Genomic DNA, 16,797 nt, shown 5'->3' with positions numbered 1-16,797 from the left:
ATTTCTTTGCTTAAACAATTGACTGACAGCTTTGAACCAAAAGACATATCATCATTATAAGCAAATTTCACTTTTTGGAAATAGTTCACTTATTATTTGAAAAAAAGTAAGGATTTGCGTGACAACAAGACTCGTTTCAAGATCTGCCACGAGTAGTGTGAGCTTGCGTGACAAGATTTCTAGTCACCTGTTTTCGGATCACGAGAGGATTGTGTGACAGGTTTCGTGACGAGATGCATAGCCCGTGACGTAAAACACGTAAGCTGACAGGTAAACAACAGGTATTGTAATCTAAAAACACTCACCCTAAAAGAGGCTATACAACAAAACAATTAAATCACCTTAGAAACCCTTGAATGGGTTTACGATATCCCAGCATGAAGCGCCACTCTTTGGCTCGGATAGCACAGTCCAACAAGCATGATCTTTATAGCATGGATCATGATCCTGGGAAACCCTTCCTGCTCTGATCAATATGGCGCCGTCAACATCTTTGCCTAACTTGTCATTGTTTAGTGTTTTGTTAACTGCCAGTGTTGTGTTTTCTTCCGTGAGGCCTCAGTCCCCGTATTTGTACCAACCAGAGATGCGGAAATATGGCCATCAAGTCGAAAAACGACAAGCAGAAAAACAAAACCAACAGTTGAGCCAAACTAAGATAAGACTGATACAGAGTCTCAGCAATAACAAACCTTTACGGACACTCAATTTTCCGAGAAATATCAGCGAATTCCTATGGCAGCTTGACCAGTCTTACTTCAAACATGGTGTGTACCCGCGGAACACAAGACGTCTACAAAAAGTACTTCGCAAAGCGCTTGATAAAAAGCCTGTTAATCTTCTTATCATAGGCGGATCTAACAGTGCGGGTGGCGGAATTGACCGGCGAGAGGGGAACTTAGAGAGCACTTATTATGGCATATTCACTCGATGGTGGAGACGAACGATTGCCCCAATCACTGGATCGGATATCAAGGTCTTCAACATCGCTATCGGCGGCACAGGGGGCGCACTTTTTGCGTATTGTTTCGATGCGTTTATCCCTGTTAATCAAATCATTGACATTGTCTTGGTTGAACAGTCGGTGAATTATAAGTTACCAGGGAAGGCGAAACCACTTGAGCAGTTGACCCGTCGATTACTTCGCTATTTTTCGGCTCCTGATGTTCTTTATGTCAATGCAGTGGGGTCATTCAGTGGGCAATCAAATCCTGAGTGCGTGAACCTTGAAGACCTGGGACAAACAGAGTTAGCAGAGCATTACCAGATAACCTCGTTTAGCTTACGGGATATTATATGTCCGATGGTCGGCGGACAAAGAGTCAAGAATTCGGACATGGCGTCCAAAATGTCGAGCCGAGACTCGAACCATATATCGATAAAGGCGCATGCGCACATTGGGACACTGTTGATCAATTACATACGTAAAGTGTTCCTTGCTCAGATACAGAACAATCAGTTCACTACTGCAGTCCCACGATTGCCTGAGCCGCTACTGTTAGATAATCCATTAGAAATTATCACAAATCCAAAGTGTTCGACAAGTGTCACTCCAAACTACAAACAAGACTTCTACCATCGCACGCTAAATTTAAAGCCCTTATCAATCCAAGGATTCACGTTTATTGTCAAGCCTTACTTGAACTTCGACAAGAACACTGACTATCAGGAAATGGCGAGAATGGACCGCCAGCGAGGATGGGTTGGGAGTGGTCCCGGGGCAACTATCAAATACGGGGTCCTTGTACCCCCTTGGAGACCCGGCACGGAAGAGGTCCAGTCTAGATCAGTTAGTCTCATAATACACTTTGAGAGCGAGGGAAGTGAGGGACTAGTTTTCCTGGACCAACAAAGAGATACAGGAATCACTGTTAACGCAAAGGAAGTACGAAGTACGAACGATGTTTATACGATTGCTACACGAGTACCTCCCGGATATCATACGATCACCATCGAAGTTCTGTCAGAAGGAAAGTTGATGATAACAGGATTAGTTGTGGGACCCCCTGAGTTTTGCTGCCACTTTCTGTGATATAAAGATACTTCGGGAAAAAAAAGTATATAATGATTGCTACTCAAATACCTTCCGAATATCACACGATCACTATCGAAGTGCTATCGAAAGAAAAGTTGATGATAACAGGGGTAGTGTTGGGAACATCTAAAGTTGCTGCCTTTTTCTTTGATATAAAGATTCTTTCCGTAAAAAAGAAGTATATAATGATTGCTACTAGAACTCCTTTCCACGATCACTATAGACGTCCTTCGGAGGAAAAGTTGATGATAATGTCTGAAGCCCGGGGTAACACAGCGTATAGCAGAATCATTTATACACAATAGCCACTCCCCATAAGTACGATAATGATTTCCAAAACACACTTGCAGGTTCAAAGACTTTTTATGAGATATTAGTAAACGCTTTTTTTGTGTGTGTTTTTTGCGTAATTGTTGCTTATTTGGATTTGTATTTTGCGCTGATATACGAGTCATTAAACGCGTCTCATTTTGGGCAGGTCTCCAGCGTTGTTCTGCAAGTTATCAATGTTTTTGAGGGTCCATCTTATTATAAGGATATCACATAACATCGTGATTGTTTCACGGACAAACCAGCTAGCAGACGACACTGGCTGTTTCGTCGACACGTTTCAAAGGGGCAAAATCTTTGCTCTGTAGAATCAAAACTATAAACACAAACGCCACTCGAACTTAAGCGGTAAAAGTAGAATAAATACAAATTATTGTTTTTTCACCTGCTTTTTTTTTCATTTTGGTTTTTAGCAGTTCGTATCAAATAATGTTTTATACAAAACTTATTACAATAAAACATGTCATCTGTATGTGATTAAAGTGCTTAAAGACTTCAGCTAACAGGCGTTTGAAGGCCACCTCCTCATTTCCGTTTGATTGACAGTTGTCAGGTGACACGTAGTTCACTCCAAGTGTGTTATAGCAGACCTCCGCGCATGCTCTAACTGTATCTTGGACGCTGACTTGCTGTTTTAGCTCACTCTACACACAGGTATCCCAATCGTTGGTTGAGATCCACGCCTGCTCTAGCTGTTGTCGTATTTCCGAGACTCTGAGCTTCCAATTGGTCGAATCCCAGTAGCACATGTCAATCACCTCTCGTATCTATGGATACGATATGCATTAGCATGACAAACGTCAATCAAATATCTATCTATGAAGACGATGTTTAAGTAATTTCAATCGCTTTTCGTATATATTATGGTGATGAATTATTAGCACATGTCAATCAATTCACAGGCATAAAACCCTATTGTCACTATTCGCAAAAAAATAGATTTTAGCGAAATTTACGGTTAATTGTCCAAGGAAATTGCTCTCAAAAAGGAATGGTTTGAAAACTCTTAGACATTTCCCGAAAAAGGAATCAACGACTGGCAAAAAGTCATTCAAGCAACCATAACACAGCTACAGTAAAAAAAATAGAAATGTACTGAAATATAAATCCATTGCACGTGTAGTTTAAAACTTCTGCATTGAAAATTATCTCTATGTTAATACATAACCCCCCCCCCCTATCCCCCCGACCTTGTTTTGGTCACCTGACCTGCGCACTTAAGTCTTTGTCGTGTCCACAGCTGCGCAGAGTCAGTTGTTGAAGCTTTCCAAGTAGGCGGACGTCTTTCCGATAAGCATCCGTACCTCTCCCGGAAATTACCCGAGCTGTCTCGTAACCTCCGATACATGCTTTGCTGAAAGGAATCTGTGGTTCACAACATAACGTCAAAAGCTAGGACGGGTATACCTTAGTCACACTGCCTTCAGGCCAAACATTTTATAATCACGCTAACGTCACGTCACGTTACACCATGTCACGGTTATAGAACGCCACACTATACCATGTCACGGTCACAACATTGTCACGTTTCAACTTGAAACAGTCACACCGCCGCTGCGCTTACTCGTCCAGAGAATCCTCACGCTCAAACCACTGCCATGCGATAAAATGCTTTACAACACTGTCACGGAGGCCGTAGATGGTGGGTGGGTATGAGGGGGTTGGTACACGCCCATTTAAGTTGTAATATGATAAAGGATATACGGAGGAAAATCCTCCTTTTCCCTTAAACCCTCAACCGGACAAAGGTCTCTAGCTACTACCATAGTCACGCTCACGGTAACGTTGATCCACACTTCGCCGCAGTCACTTCACTGTAACACCATGTCAGTTAGGAAGAAGCGCCATCCTCATCATGTCACGCCTAAGGCACCGTTTCAAATGCAGTCCAGCCTCGCGATCACAGACCTTACCTTTCTCGTCTGACAGACAAGCACAGTGTCTTGATTGATGTTGCCATGGGCGACGCCATGCTTGTGAAGGTGCTCGACCCCCATCAGAGCGTCTAAAAAGATTGCTAGAAGAGTCTCTAGGCTCACTTTGAACCCAGCCTCACGCAGAAAGACCCTCAAGGCTGACATGGATGGGGAGTAATCGAAGCAGATTACCCTGACGAGACAGAGAAACGAGATGGAGGGAAAGATCTTCGTAAAGTGCAAATCAGCATCGCCATACATGATCAAATAGCTCACATACAGCTTCCCCAGTTCACTTGAGACTGACTTAACTCCACGCAGCTTATATTCATTCACTTCTCAGATACATGTCAATGAAGTACGAGGATTCACGGCTCCCATTTAACACCTCTAAAGTTCCCTTAGCTTGACTCTGGATTGAACCCGGAAGCAGCTCCTTACAAGAGGACTCGCGCAAACACATACTTGTTGTATGGCATGCGTATCATCACATACGAGAAAAGGTTCTGATTACTTTACAAGCATACCTGTAGTTAGAGTTCAAATTAATCCCTTTTGCGCCGTCCAAGTCAAAAACAAGAGATTCTCCTGTAAAGAGGATCATAAGCAAGGTGAATAGCTAGCTTTTTATGCAAACAAACAAAAATACAGACACATAGACGGGACAGACAGACTGACGGCCTAAAAAAACAGCATGCGTTTCCTTTGGCACACCTTTCTGGTGCCAGCGATAGTTAAGCAGGTTGTCGTGGTCTCGACCCGAGTTTATTTTCGTCAGCACTGCTACCTCTCGTTTGAATTCTTTCGAGTTCTGTCCAGGAAACACCTTTAGCAATCGCTCTGTCGTCGCGCCAGAGACCAAGCATTTGATATAGCCCTTGAGAAAGATAAAGAATAGGACTATGAAGGCAGTAAAAAGCTATAACAGCAAGGAATCACAATTTATCATAAATAGTAAAAAGAAGGAAAAATTTAATCTACAAAGAAGGGGATAATATTGCGTAGAGGCAATCGTGTAAAAGGGATTTGCTTTCATTCGTCTTGATAGAAAGGTGTCGAGCATCAGGAAATAGTTCCCTATCAGATATCATTTTCCCGCCCCACCTACCTCACGTGACCTTATATGGCTCATTTCTCTCCCATACTTACCACCCCGTTGCCTGTTTCCGGTAAAATCTCTGCTCTTCCAGTGATCTTGAGAGTCGTTAAGGAGCCTATAGGCGACACTTTTTTTGCAATGACATGTTTCTTGTCTGCCCTGCGGGGACTGTGACCAGGACTTGCTTGAATGGAGGCTGAATTGGGAGAACACAGTTGAGGTGCAGCTTTTTTAAGTCCTTAATTTTTGCCGTTAGAAAAGTGAAGGGGGGGAGGTTTGAGTCGTGAATTTTTCCTTGTCTCCAAGACGTGCATGAATCCGTTAATCCCTCCCAAATCTGACCTTTCCTTCCCCTTATTCGGGAAGGAAGAGGGTTATGTATAAAAGTCTCTCATACCTGACCTTCCCCTCTGACCTGTAAATGATATTGTGCTCTGTACAAATCTCCCTTATCCGGCCCTCCCTGTTCATCTCACCTGTTGATGACATCGTGTTCTGCACGAATCCCGACATGCTTCGGCTGTACTGCGTCACCCGCTTCTTGACATGCGCAGTTGAAAAAGTGTACAAGATGGGGTTGATGCTTGAGTTTACGGGCAAAACAAACACCGCTATCCAAACGTATGCTAATTTTTGCGGGTCATGAAAATTTCCAGTAAGCGATAATATCCCAATAAGAATCACGGGCATCCAGCAACAAAAGTCAGTCAAAATGATAACCATTAACTTTCTTGCCAAAGCAGACTCTTTCTTAGCGTTCCTGGATCCAACCGCTGCTGAAGACTTCCGCACTGTCCAAAACATGGCGATGTAAGCCAGCAGTATGAACATGAAGGCGATAAAATTTAGCCCAATAAAGAAAGAGACAGAGTACTCCCATCCAGCCGGGCGGTCTGAGCTAAGCTGAAGAGGAAGACACACGGAGGAACGGCCATAGAATCCAATATCCAATTGCTTGTCATGGAAATATTCAATCCCCAGAATGGGCACAACTGAAATGAGAGTCCCAAATGTCCAAAGAAGAATACATATTGCAATAGCTTTCTTTAAGCCAAGTCTGCCAAACCTCATAGGGAACACGATACATATGAATCTGTCTAAAGTTATGATGGTCAGCATAAGCACCGAGACTTCGCTTGAGATCATTGAGAGCGCCCCTGCGAACTGACACAATCCGCTGACTTGCCAACTCAGATCGTGCTTGAAGTACTCTCCTTGCCACTGCACATCTTTGAAGGCAATAATAAGCAAATAGAGACCCATCATGAAATCAGAGATAGCGAGGTTCGTCAATAGAAGGGAGTGAACCCGATTATCCTCACGCACGACTAGACGGTAAGCCACAACGAATATATTCCCGAAGAACGCAAAGATGCCAAGCACCCAGATGCAGACTTGAAGGGTCTTGTCTTTCATCAGGTCGTCACAGCTCGAGAACTCGTTAGCTGGTGCTTGGCAGTCGACGTTTGGAAGAGCTAGCGAGGCGTAGCAGCAAAGAGTGAAGTGGTCAAGTTTCCTACGATTGATAAAGTATGATACTTTCATGGGTTTTTATAGGGTGATTGCAGTGCCACAAAGAAATGTAACGGTGGGTGCTACAAAAACAGTGCCCTAGAACAGTCATTTTGGGGCGGGGCTGAAATTTAATGGGTTTTAAAAGTATAAGGGGACAAACACCCTTGGAGCAACACTTTTTGTCATAGTCCTTAAAAGAGATGGTTGAAACAAGTCTGTTCAGAAGGTACAGGAATTTGTCAAGAGAACAAAAATCTGGAAAGTTGTAAAGATTCTGGGTCCTTGTTTTTTTCCAAATCTATCTAAAGAAATGTCTTAATTCCGCCTTTGGGCTAGGATTGGTGTGAAAATATCAATCAAAAGTACGTGAAGGAAGTGGCAACATAGACGGTGGACCAAGGGGTAGAGGGGCGTCAACCTATTTTCAATCTCACAATTTCTATTCTGAGTCTCGTCTTGAGTTTTTCGACCAAAGTTTAAATATGCAAAATTTAAATCAAACTAGTAATGAGACTCGTTTCTATAACAAATCAATCAGCGATTTATTGATGCTAAGATGGTAAGAGAAAAAGAGAAGAGGTGGATGAGTGTAGAAAAAGTGTGCAAGAGAGGTAATAAATCATAAAGACGTTGCTTCACAAATCTTAGTTATTTTGATTAAGTACGATTATTATAACTTTTTTTTCCTCGGTACCTTATGAGAACTTACAAATATCGAAGGCGACCCATACTTCTAAACGAGTCCTTTGTGATTGTTGAAATCTTGTTGTTATGCAGATATCTGTTTGATTAACCAGGGTTATAAATACCCAACTGACAGCACAATTGAGTGATTAACAGGGTTAAAGGATGTTATAAAGCATGATTTTATAGGTACAATCTTCGAGAGAGGTGTGTAAATGTTGAGAGGTTGTTAGCGGTGTTCACTGATCTATAAACAATCTTTATAGTGGATAAATAAGGTAAACGATTTGTAAAGAATTAAATAGCCGGGACGAGTACCAACCCCCTACCCCTCAGATATATAATTGTCCCTCCCGTATAGAGAAAACGAACAAGTACTGAACTAAAGAAGCAAAAATAAAATAAATTTCGGTGGGATCTCATAGTAGCAAGGGCGTTTTGTTACAACCTTACCGAACTATGGATATCTTGACTGGATTTAACAAGATTTAACTCAAATAAGATTGAACTTAACAACATGAGTTTAATTCCAAGATGGACACTGTACGCTCTCTACTAATCGTGTCCAGGCCCCCACGACCGGCACTGCCACAGGCCTTTACAGACACAACAGGCGTGGTGAGGGAACACGACACAGAATGAAAGATGGCCATCTATTTTCGTATTACTTGTAGAATCCTTTCTGGTTGCCTATACTTACAGTGTTTGCAGAGACTCCAACCCGAGGAACGAGTCTTGGCTGATTCTCTTGATTTTGTTGTTGTTTAAATATCTAAATAAAGTGAACTTCCGTTTTGTCATGTGAAATATTTCGACTATGGTACTTGTGGGTGGTTCAGCCACCAATTATGAGAGCTTAACAAATGCTACCACGTGTGTTGGATGAGTCAGTGGGAGTAATCGACTGTAAGGCGATAAGGAAAAAAAAGGTGGCCGATTAATAAATAAACTATACACTAGGCGGCAAAATCATACTTACAGAACTCTTAGGTTTTTGAGTGATTTCAACGTCTCGTCTGATATCTGCTCGATTTTGTTATTTTGAAGGTAGCTGCAAACAAAAAACAGTTTTATATCAACCTTTTTACAAAAGTTGCAGGCAATAGTACACAGTGGGTATGCGAAACACTTCACTCGGATCTTAAAAGTTTACTCACAGATGCGTTAGATTAGTGCAGTTCTGGAACAAATCCTCTAGCAACGTAATGTGATTGTCTCTCAGACTCCTGGACAAGAAATGAAACAAAAAAGCCTTTGATAACTTGTTGTTGGTGGTTGTGATATTCTTGCGCTGTTGACGATGTGGTTGTTCTAGAATTTTCTCTATTGTGTTTTTATCTGTTTATCTATTTGTCTATTTGTCTTTTGTCTATTTGTCTCTTTGTCTATTTCACTACTGGAAAGTAACCTGTGAAAAAACCTGTGAGAAACCTATGAGAACCCTGTGAATATGTAAATCATGTGAAAAAAAACCCTGTGAATTGATATTGTTGTCTATTTGTCTAAAATAGACAAATAGACGAATTTGTCTATTTGTCTGTTTGTCTGTTTGTCTCTTTGTGTTGGGCACTGGACACATGTTCCCTCATATAATTAAAAGCCATAGTGCACTGATAACTAAGTATACTTACAAAACTCTGAGGCTGGTCATTGAGCTGAAAGTGGCGGGTCCAATATCGTCTAGAATGTTGCTCGATACATCTCTGACAATTATTAAAAAGAATCATCACGTTAGATGACGACGACATTGGTGATGCAGATGGCGACGACGGTGGTAATAGTGAAGGCGACGCAAATGGCGATGGTTATATTTGACGATGAGGATTGCGATGGTTATGACGATGGCGATGGCGATTTTGTCAATGACAGTGATAACAATGATGATTTTGAGCTTATACTCACAATGTTTCTATGGATGAAAGACCCTTGAAAACTTGGTGCCGCAGCTTCTGTATAAAGTTGGAGGACAGCTTACTAAATGGGAAATAAGTATTCAGGTAATTATGATACCGCACTTACAGCTGTTAGGATTCGGATACGACTAATAATGCTTTCATTTGTAGCTTACATATCCTTGATGGAGGGAAGATTAGAAAATGCTCCATCTTGAAGGCGAAGGATGATGTTTCCGCTGAGATCACTAGAGAAAAAAAACATTGATAACCCAAGGCACTTGAAATCTGTTGCAAAGCAAAACCGCTGTTATGAAATAGCGGCCATTCGCAACAAAAACGCGAGTAGGCACACGCCTCTTCCACCAAAAAGCGATCTCTTCATATTGAAGAATCGGCGGATTATTTTTTACATATTGTTTTTGCTTGGCATGTTCATATATTTGCCTGTTCGAATCTTGTCTAGGCACCCTGTGATTTAGAGTGAATAACAGAGTGAATAACACGCATTTCAAGGATGGGAGCGAGAAAAATGCAGAGAAGCGTAACTTATTACAGGTATTCCAACGATGCGAGCGAGGCAAAGTCTGACTTCTTGACTTCGATGATGCGACTGCGTTTAAGTAACCTTGAAAAAAAAAGAATTTTATAAATTAAAAACGTCTTCTAATTGTTGTTTTTGTGTTGTTGTTGTTGTTGTTGATGGTGGTAGTATTATTTATTATAGTGTATTATATCAAAAATTGAATTATTAATTTTTTGATATTTCATTCGTTAGTTCTTTATTTTTTTATTTTTGGGTGTCTTATTGTTTTGCCGTATATCGAAAAAACTATATATATCATCGAATTTATAAGTGCAGCGCATACCTACATCACCCTATGCCCAGCCTAGGCCAGACTTCCTGGTACTTACAATACCGCGGTGTATTCTGGGATGTCACGTGGTACAGCGGATAGCAATCTGCCCTCAACCACGAAGCGAGGGGTGTTTCCTGACGACTGGTAGCACGTGCAGCTGGCAGGGCATTCAGCTGATGGTAGTACAAACATATGGATTAAGCCCTTGAGCACTAGATGCTCTAGGTCATTATATTTATGTTTTTTAAATTGAAGACAAACAACAGTAATACAACTCCCTAGGAACACCAGGTCAAGGGTAGCCTGGGACTACCTCTGTAAGGGTAATGTTCGTGAGGTTTTCATATCTATCAATGGCTGTCGTTTTTCTAAATGGTCTAAAAGAGCCTGGGGCGAGCGCGCGGGAGACCTGTGATATTCTAAAACGTTAGGGACTAGGGCCATTTCCAATATGGCTGCCAAAATCGTAGTAAAACACGAGTGAAGAAAAACGACAGTTTTTAAAACAAGATTGACTGATATGTTTTAATTATCGTGAATCGTGGAATGGACGAATAATATTTATTGATTACTGCCATTGACCTTACTCGTGAACATGGATATCTTAATTTTTATGTTTTATGTTGGTTTTTCAATCGAAAATCTGATTATCAATTCCTCAATTCTTCATGAATCCTGAATGCTCGGAAAAAAGTGTGGGAACCCCATTCCCCGAACTAACCGCCCCTGTTAAAAAGTAGACTTGTACATTTTTCTTTAAGTTAACACCCGGTAATAAAAGCAGTTTATTTTAGTTGTCCCGAAAGTAACCTGCAGCCGGCTCGCGCACGCCACAGAATTCCCAATATTCGAAAACAAAATATTTCCGAATAATCCCGATGAAGAGTCGGCTAGCAGGATCCCGAAAGTTCCCTTATAAGCTCGGATTTTCAATATTTTTTTTAATAATTACCATTACTCCCAGAACATGATTTTACGTCTTTGTTTTCTGCAACAAAATAAATCAACATTGCAATAGATAAAATGGTAAGATAGCTAGAAAATTTTTTGATCATATGTGACGCAATATATTCATTCGACTTGGCCTCGTACTTCACTGAGACGGTTCCGCATAATTTCAAGTAGTTTCAAGCTTACCAAAATAACGATGAAACCCTAACCCTTCAGCCATGCAAGTGCCCTTCAAAAATATTTACCGAAAACCTCTGAGACGATTCCGCATATATTTCAAGTGATTTCGGTATTACCAAAATTACGATAAAATCTGACCCCAAACCTCTAGCCATGCAAGTGCCCATTTTAAACATCAAAAATATTTACCGAAAACCTCTGAGACGATTCCGCATATATTTCAAGTGATTTCGGTATTACCAAAATTACGATAAAATCTGACCCCAAACCTCTAGCCATGCAAGTGCCTATTTTAAAAATCAAAAATATTTACCGGAAACCTCTGAGACGGTTCCGCATATATTTCAAGTGATTTCGGTATTACCAAAATTACGATAAAATCTGACCCCAAACCTCTAGCCATGCAAGTGCCCATTTTAAAAATCAAAAATATTTACCGAAAACCTCGTAATAGAGCCAGAATCCAGATGCTGCGGCAGCGCCGCTGCTGCTGCTTTTAAAAACAACAGCCATCTGATTCGCCGACGACTCAACGACAGGTGCGTAGTAATTGCCGCAAAATCGTCCAATCACCGACGATTTGTGAGAAACATTAGGTATCCCGTCATGCAGCTCGAGATAGTCTCCCGTGCAGCGTAGTAGCTCAGCCAAATGGAAAGACCGGAATGTAATCCTGATCACATGGTCGACAGGGGCGGTTATCCGCCACTCGCAATTGGTGTCACGTGGGTAATATCCGGGGTAGTTTGGAGAAGTGATGTTCCCGTATGGCGCTGTGAAGTGTTCATTACATGCTGCAACAAGCAACAAATAATAATTTACAATGCAAAAATTGTCGTCTATCAACACTTTACTTTTTCGAATATTTAAAGTTGATAGAAGACAACAAAAATCAATGTTCTGAATGTGCTTTATACCTGAACCTGCTATTGGAGGCGTGGTTGCGCAATACCCAGAGCTAAACCAGACACCCCCCAATGCAAACACGGACGAGTGGTCAGCGGACTCCGCTTTAAAGGAGACCTGAAAATCAATTTTAGATTGTTGATTTAGAGAAGCAGATTAGCGAGTTACAGGAAGGCGAAAACAAGTGCTTCCTTTTATGCTGGACAACTTGTGCGTACAATTCAGTGGCGGATCCAGAAATTCAGCCAAAAAATTATAAAATCAGCCATAAGCACCAAATTCCCATGTATTGTTCTCTGTGACTCATTTTAGAATTTAAATATAGGGTGGTTAAAGTTGTCCTTCTTGCTCCCTTTACTAGCTACGACTCTGTTGACATACCTGATATCTAGTGACGGTGCCGATCACTACCTGTCCGTACCGCCACGCCCTTCCGTCATCTCCTCCTACCCCCCACACCGGCCTCTCGCCCATAGGATCCCCCTCAACTCTCAACGAGACGACGAGTCTAGCGGTTCTTCTTCCCGTTGCTAGGTAACGAAATCTCATGCAAGACTCGTACTCTGAGCCGGAACGGTTAAACCACGGACTGGATAGAACAGTAGCATTTGAGGAAATGTTCAGAAGCATCCCGCCTGAAATTAAACCAAACTCGTGAAAACGATCGTGCAGTGGCTTTTTCGTGGACGAACCGTGCCTATACCAGCAGATTGTGCTAATTTTTTTACAGAATAATAATTTGATGGACGCCCAGCTGGTATTGCTGTTATTAGTTTCAACCCCGCACTACAAAGAAAAGCTAAGCACAATACATATGAGACTGCCATGCATCTTATACCTTTTGCAATCCTACAATCTGCTTGTCTCTCTGTCCGATACGATACTCTCATTAGTTTGAAGAGACTCTCCCAGTTCATAATGTCTCCCTTGACGTCACCACATCCATATGACATGCGCATTATCTCCTCAGGTACGATCACGTGACCCCATGCGGACAGGCTGGTCAGTTTCGTAGGCGAGGACGAGTTGAACGCATCATGGAATATGGAGATGTGCGTTGTTTCTGTAGACAATTAAAAGGTAAACAAAATACATTTATGCTTAATAAAGGGAGACTTCCCTCTCTTAACGATAGCGTCACCGATCAAACGAAAAAGAGAGTTAATGAGAGCTCATTCATGACCGTTTGACTGTGCACCCAAAAGTAAGCCCCTTTCGAGTATTATGACTTTGATAGATATTGCCATACCTGGTAATGTTAAGCGTGCACTGAGCCAGCGACCAAAACCGACGACCTGCCCATCAAGGTAAATCTCCCAGACTCCGGCATGTGACTTCCACGTGACACACACGTGACGCCATATTTTATTGCAAACACAGTAATCGCAGGAGCTGCCATGAAAACCAAGACTGATTTAAATAACTCTAACATTAACAGCTCGCTCAAGTATAAGATTGTTTTAAAAGTATTGTCTGACAGCAAAGACAACAGGCAAGCTGTAGAATTACAAGGTGGTCTACGGAAGCGAGGGGAGGCAATGGGTATCTCGAAATTGCGCAAAAAATTTGCATTCTCGAAATTTCGGCGTTTTTTTCGCGAATCTCGAAGTCTTGTTTTTTATTTCAAAATTTTAGGGGTCTCGGGAGCCTCGCTTTTTTTTACCACGGTCTCGAACTCTCGGATTTTCAAACACAATCTCAAGGTCCCGAATTCTTGTTAAACGCGATCTGTTTTTTGTTGTAACTATGCAACGGGTTTTCCTTTCTTTTTCGCAGTGTAGCATTGTAAAGAAAAACAAGCTCGAAAAAAAGCTCGGGCTAGGTTGTTAAGAGACCGGTGAAAGCTCGGATTCCAAAATTGACAAAAGTCTCGGGCTTGGATTCCACGGGTCTCGGCAAGTCTCGGATTTACCCATCGCTACCCCTTCAAGGCTGTACCCCTTGAGCGTGGTGGAATCCGGGAAATAAATCAAATGGAGGTTTCAAGGATAAGCCTATTTAGGGGGCGGTTTTGATTATGAATATGCTCTAATTCCCTTGGCGCCTAGAACAAAGTGGTACTACCCCGAGCTTCTTTTGATTATTAATAAAACTGGCAATCAACTATTCACCCATTCAACTTTATTTCTAGACCTTTGTCATGTTATTATAAAACCTAAGTAAAAAGCACTTCATTCTTTAAAATATCTAACAACAGTCTATCCTCAGTGTTCTGCCAGTGCGAGGAATGTGTAGTTCCAGAAAATATCCATACCCCCCCCCCCCCTATTGAGTGGGTCGGAGGTATGACAAGGGATCACACTGTGGAGAGACGAGATCGAATAATTGTACTTACATCGTATTTCCAAGAACTTTGAGCTGAAGTGCGCAGTGTCTCTGGGTGAAGCCTATAACAGTATTTCCGTCCTGTGTTTCCATGGCAACCTCAAGGCGCGAAAGGTCACACGTGACCCAGTAACATAGAGTGATTTCATTAGTCATTTTGATTGGCAGTCTGGTATTGAGCTGTGTTTGGTTGGGGAAAATTACTGTTTCTACGCCATCATCATCACCTAAAATAAAAAGAGGTATTCTCTAAGCGTCATTAGATCTATCTGACGTTTAACGAAAATTATTTGAGGCATTTGTGCGGGAAACCTGTGATATTCTAAAACGTTAGGGCCTAGGTGGCAGGCACAAAAATCGTGGAAACATAAATTCATGTAGAATTCTCGACTTACACAGCGCTACAGCAATAAAAACAGATTAATCAAAGTGGCTTAAATATGGTGGTATTTGATATATCCTATTAAGGAATTGAACAAGCGAACTAAAAAAAACGACAGTATAACGTTTCTGGACGACGAGATCTTGGACATTCTCTTTTTTCACTTACCCCCTTTGAAAGCGTCCCTCAAATCCGTCACATTAACATGCATCCAGGTGCCGTTACCGCCCTTCGATGTCCACGTGCAAAGCTCGTGACCCCACGCACACTCCCTGTGGATTCTATACACTTCGTTAGCACCATTAGCACCGCGCCCATTATCGGCACACTCAAGCGAGCCACCATTTCCGCCATAGTCAGACATGCCTCCAGCCACACACTTGCCGCCATCTTGGATTCCGAAGACTTCGTAACCGCGATGGAACGCAGCGTCAGCGCAGCGCAAAATGGCGCCAGCTCGCTGTTGGTATCCCCCCTCAAGGCCAGGATCAATGTTCTCAAGGGAGGGGAGGGTGGGGTTTGGTCCCTTGCTTTTAAAGCAGCCGAGATTTTCTATTGCTTTGATTCCCTTGGTGACTAAAACACAAGGAGCTCTGCTAAGATATATAGCATGACGAGAACATGACTGATATGAAATAACCGGAAGTAACGTCACAGCATGTCGTTTTTTTACCTACTGAGCAGCTATGCATTTGTATAAACCGGAAATGACGTCACCTTACCTGCTCAGCATCCAAACATCTTCACACGCCTATTCTTAACAGAAAGTGACGTAAAATATGTGTATATACCTGCTAGGCAGCCATACATCTCCACGCGCATGGCAGGGTGTTCGTTCCACGTGACCGGATGAAGTCTGAAGTACCGCCCTGTGATTTGTGGATTCACGTCATTATGCACAACGGAACTGATGTCACTGTTACCGGAGAACTCCTGTTAAAACAGTATGAGGGGTTTATTGCTTAATGGATGGGACACGGAGGAAAAGGCAAGCATGATTCTTATTAGCACGAAACAAGTCATAATAATGGTAATAACAATAGAGATAGCTGTAAACTGCCATACACAACGTTGTCGAGGGCATAGAAGGCACTGTTGGCCTAGCCATTTTTTAAGCCTATAATCTAAAACAGGCTCTTAATTCAGAAATTACACCACACCCTATTAAACTATAAATATTAACTTTAAGCTTTATTTACCTTGTGTATCATTCAGAATTACTTCCTCCACTTACTTACCACGATCGAACCGTTAATTTTATACCACTCGTACGCTCTTCCCAGCTGACTGAAGGACACCTTAAACCTCGTCACCCAGTGCTGAGGTCCACCGCTCACCAACTCCTCCTGCCCCACGTGTCTGCCCTGTGTTGCTATGCGCGTTACCATAGCGACACCACCAAAGTCAATCTGCAGCCACTGGCTTAAATTGGCAACTCCTGAAATTTGGCAATATAATGGAAATCGCTGAAACTTTATAGTCCATATAAACTTTTAGATAAGATTTTTTATTCCGGTTGTTACAGGTTTTGGTATTGATTGGATTTTCCAATAGGTGACATAAGCACCACCTTTTTTATGCTTTACAAATGCTTTAACTTTCACCAAAATAGCAACAATCTTCTGAGAGTAAAGAATTGAGTGGATCCAGGATAGATCCCAGGGTGTCGGCACTGGTGGCCATGACTTTTCCACAAAACACACCACCACCTTCCTTATCGAA

The 16,797-nt window shown here is 42.0% G+C and overlaps 2 protein-coding genes and 1 long non-coding RNA gene across 8 annotated transcripts in view; 2 read left to right on the top strand and 1 right to left on the bottom strand.

The window, feature by feature from the left end:
• The first annotated feature begins 68 nt into the window (after positions 1-68).
• On the top strand, positions 69-2,509 carry LOC116613348. The gene has a single exon (XM_032373941.2). It carries the CDS (start codon positions 476-478, stop codon positions 2,030-2,032), a length of 1,557 nt encoding a protein of 518 aa, XP_032229832.2. The 5' UTR covers positions 69-475; the 3' UTR covers positions 2,033-2,509.
• Positions 2,510-2,738: 229 nt separating this feature from the next.
• LOC5517708 overlaps positions 2,739-16,797 on the bottom strand; it is a 41,643-nt gene continuing 27,584 nt past the window's right edge. For 5 of the 6 annotated variants that reach the window (XM_032362187.2, XM_032362183.2, XM_032362185.2 and 2 more), the window contains exons 32-57: positions 16,314-16,513; positions 15,867-16,008; positions 15,244-15,651; positions 14,704-14,920; positions 13,618-13,760; positions 13,207-13,431; positions 12,750-13,003; positions 12,380-12,485; positions 11,900-12,256; positions 11,284-11,319; positions 10,387-10,504; positions 10,028-10,099; positions 9,648-9,719; positions 9,482-9,553; positions 9,211-9,282; positions 8,737-8,805; positions 8,559-8,630; positions 8,280-8,351; positions 7,605-7,676; positions 5,857-6,896; positions 5,431-5,576; positions 4,996-5,158; positions 4,809-4,869; positions 4,279-4,474; positions 3,575-3,730; positions 2,739-3,132 (exon numbers count right to left, since the gene is read on the bottom strand). In XM_032362187.2, the coding sequence (XP_032218078.2) occupies positions 3,010-3,132; positions 3,575-3,730; positions 4,279-4,474; positions 4,809-4,869; positions 4,996-5,158; positions 5,431-5,576; positions 5,857-6,896; positions 7,605-7,676; positions 8,280-8,351; positions 8,559-8,630; positions 8,737-8,805; positions 9,211-9,282; positions 9,482-9,553; positions 9,648-9,719; positions 10,028-10,099; positions 10,387-10,504; positions 11,284-11,319; positions 11,900-12,256; positions 12,380-12,485; positions 12,750-13,003; positions 13,207-13,431; positions 13,618-13,760; positions 14,704-14,920; positions 15,244-15,651; positions 15,867-16,008; positions 16,314-16,513 (4,664 nt within the window). In that variant the 3' untranslated portion in view covers positions 2,739-3,009. The remainder of the gene's footprint in view (positions 3,133-3,574; positions 3,731-4,278; positions 4,475-4,808; positions 4,870-4,995; positions 5,159-5,430; positions 5,577-5,856; positions 6,897-7,604; positions 7,677-8,279; positions 8,352-8,558; positions 8,631-8,736; positions 8,806-9,210; positions 9,283-9,481; positions 9,554-9,647; positions 9,720-10,027; positions 10,100-10,386; positions 10,505-11,283; positions 11,320-11,899; positions 12,257-12,379; positions 12,486-12,749; positions 13,004-13,206; positions 13,432-13,617; positions 13,761-14,703; positions 14,921-15,243; positions 15,652-15,866; positions 16,009-16,313; positions 16,514-16,797) is intronic. The other variant, XM_032362189.2, reaches the window with a different exon arrangement.
• LOC116601422 lies at positions 7,594-9,724 on the top strand. The gene is made up of 2 exons (XR_004290018.2): positions 7,594-9,576; positions 9,643-9,724. It is a non-coding gene; the product is annotated as an uncharacterized LOC116601422 (long non-coding RNA).

Source organism: Nematostella vectensis, chromosome 5, assembly GCF_932526225.1.
Source record: "Nematostella vectensis chromosome 5, jaNemVect1.1, whole genome shotgun sequence".
Lineage (NCBI taxonomy): Eukaryota > Metazoa > Cnidaria > Anthozoa > Actiniaria > Edwardsiidae > Nematostella > Nematostella vectensis.
The sequence above is the reverse complement of the archived record's forward strand: the minus strand, read 5'-3'. Positions and strand labels throughout refer to the sequence as shown.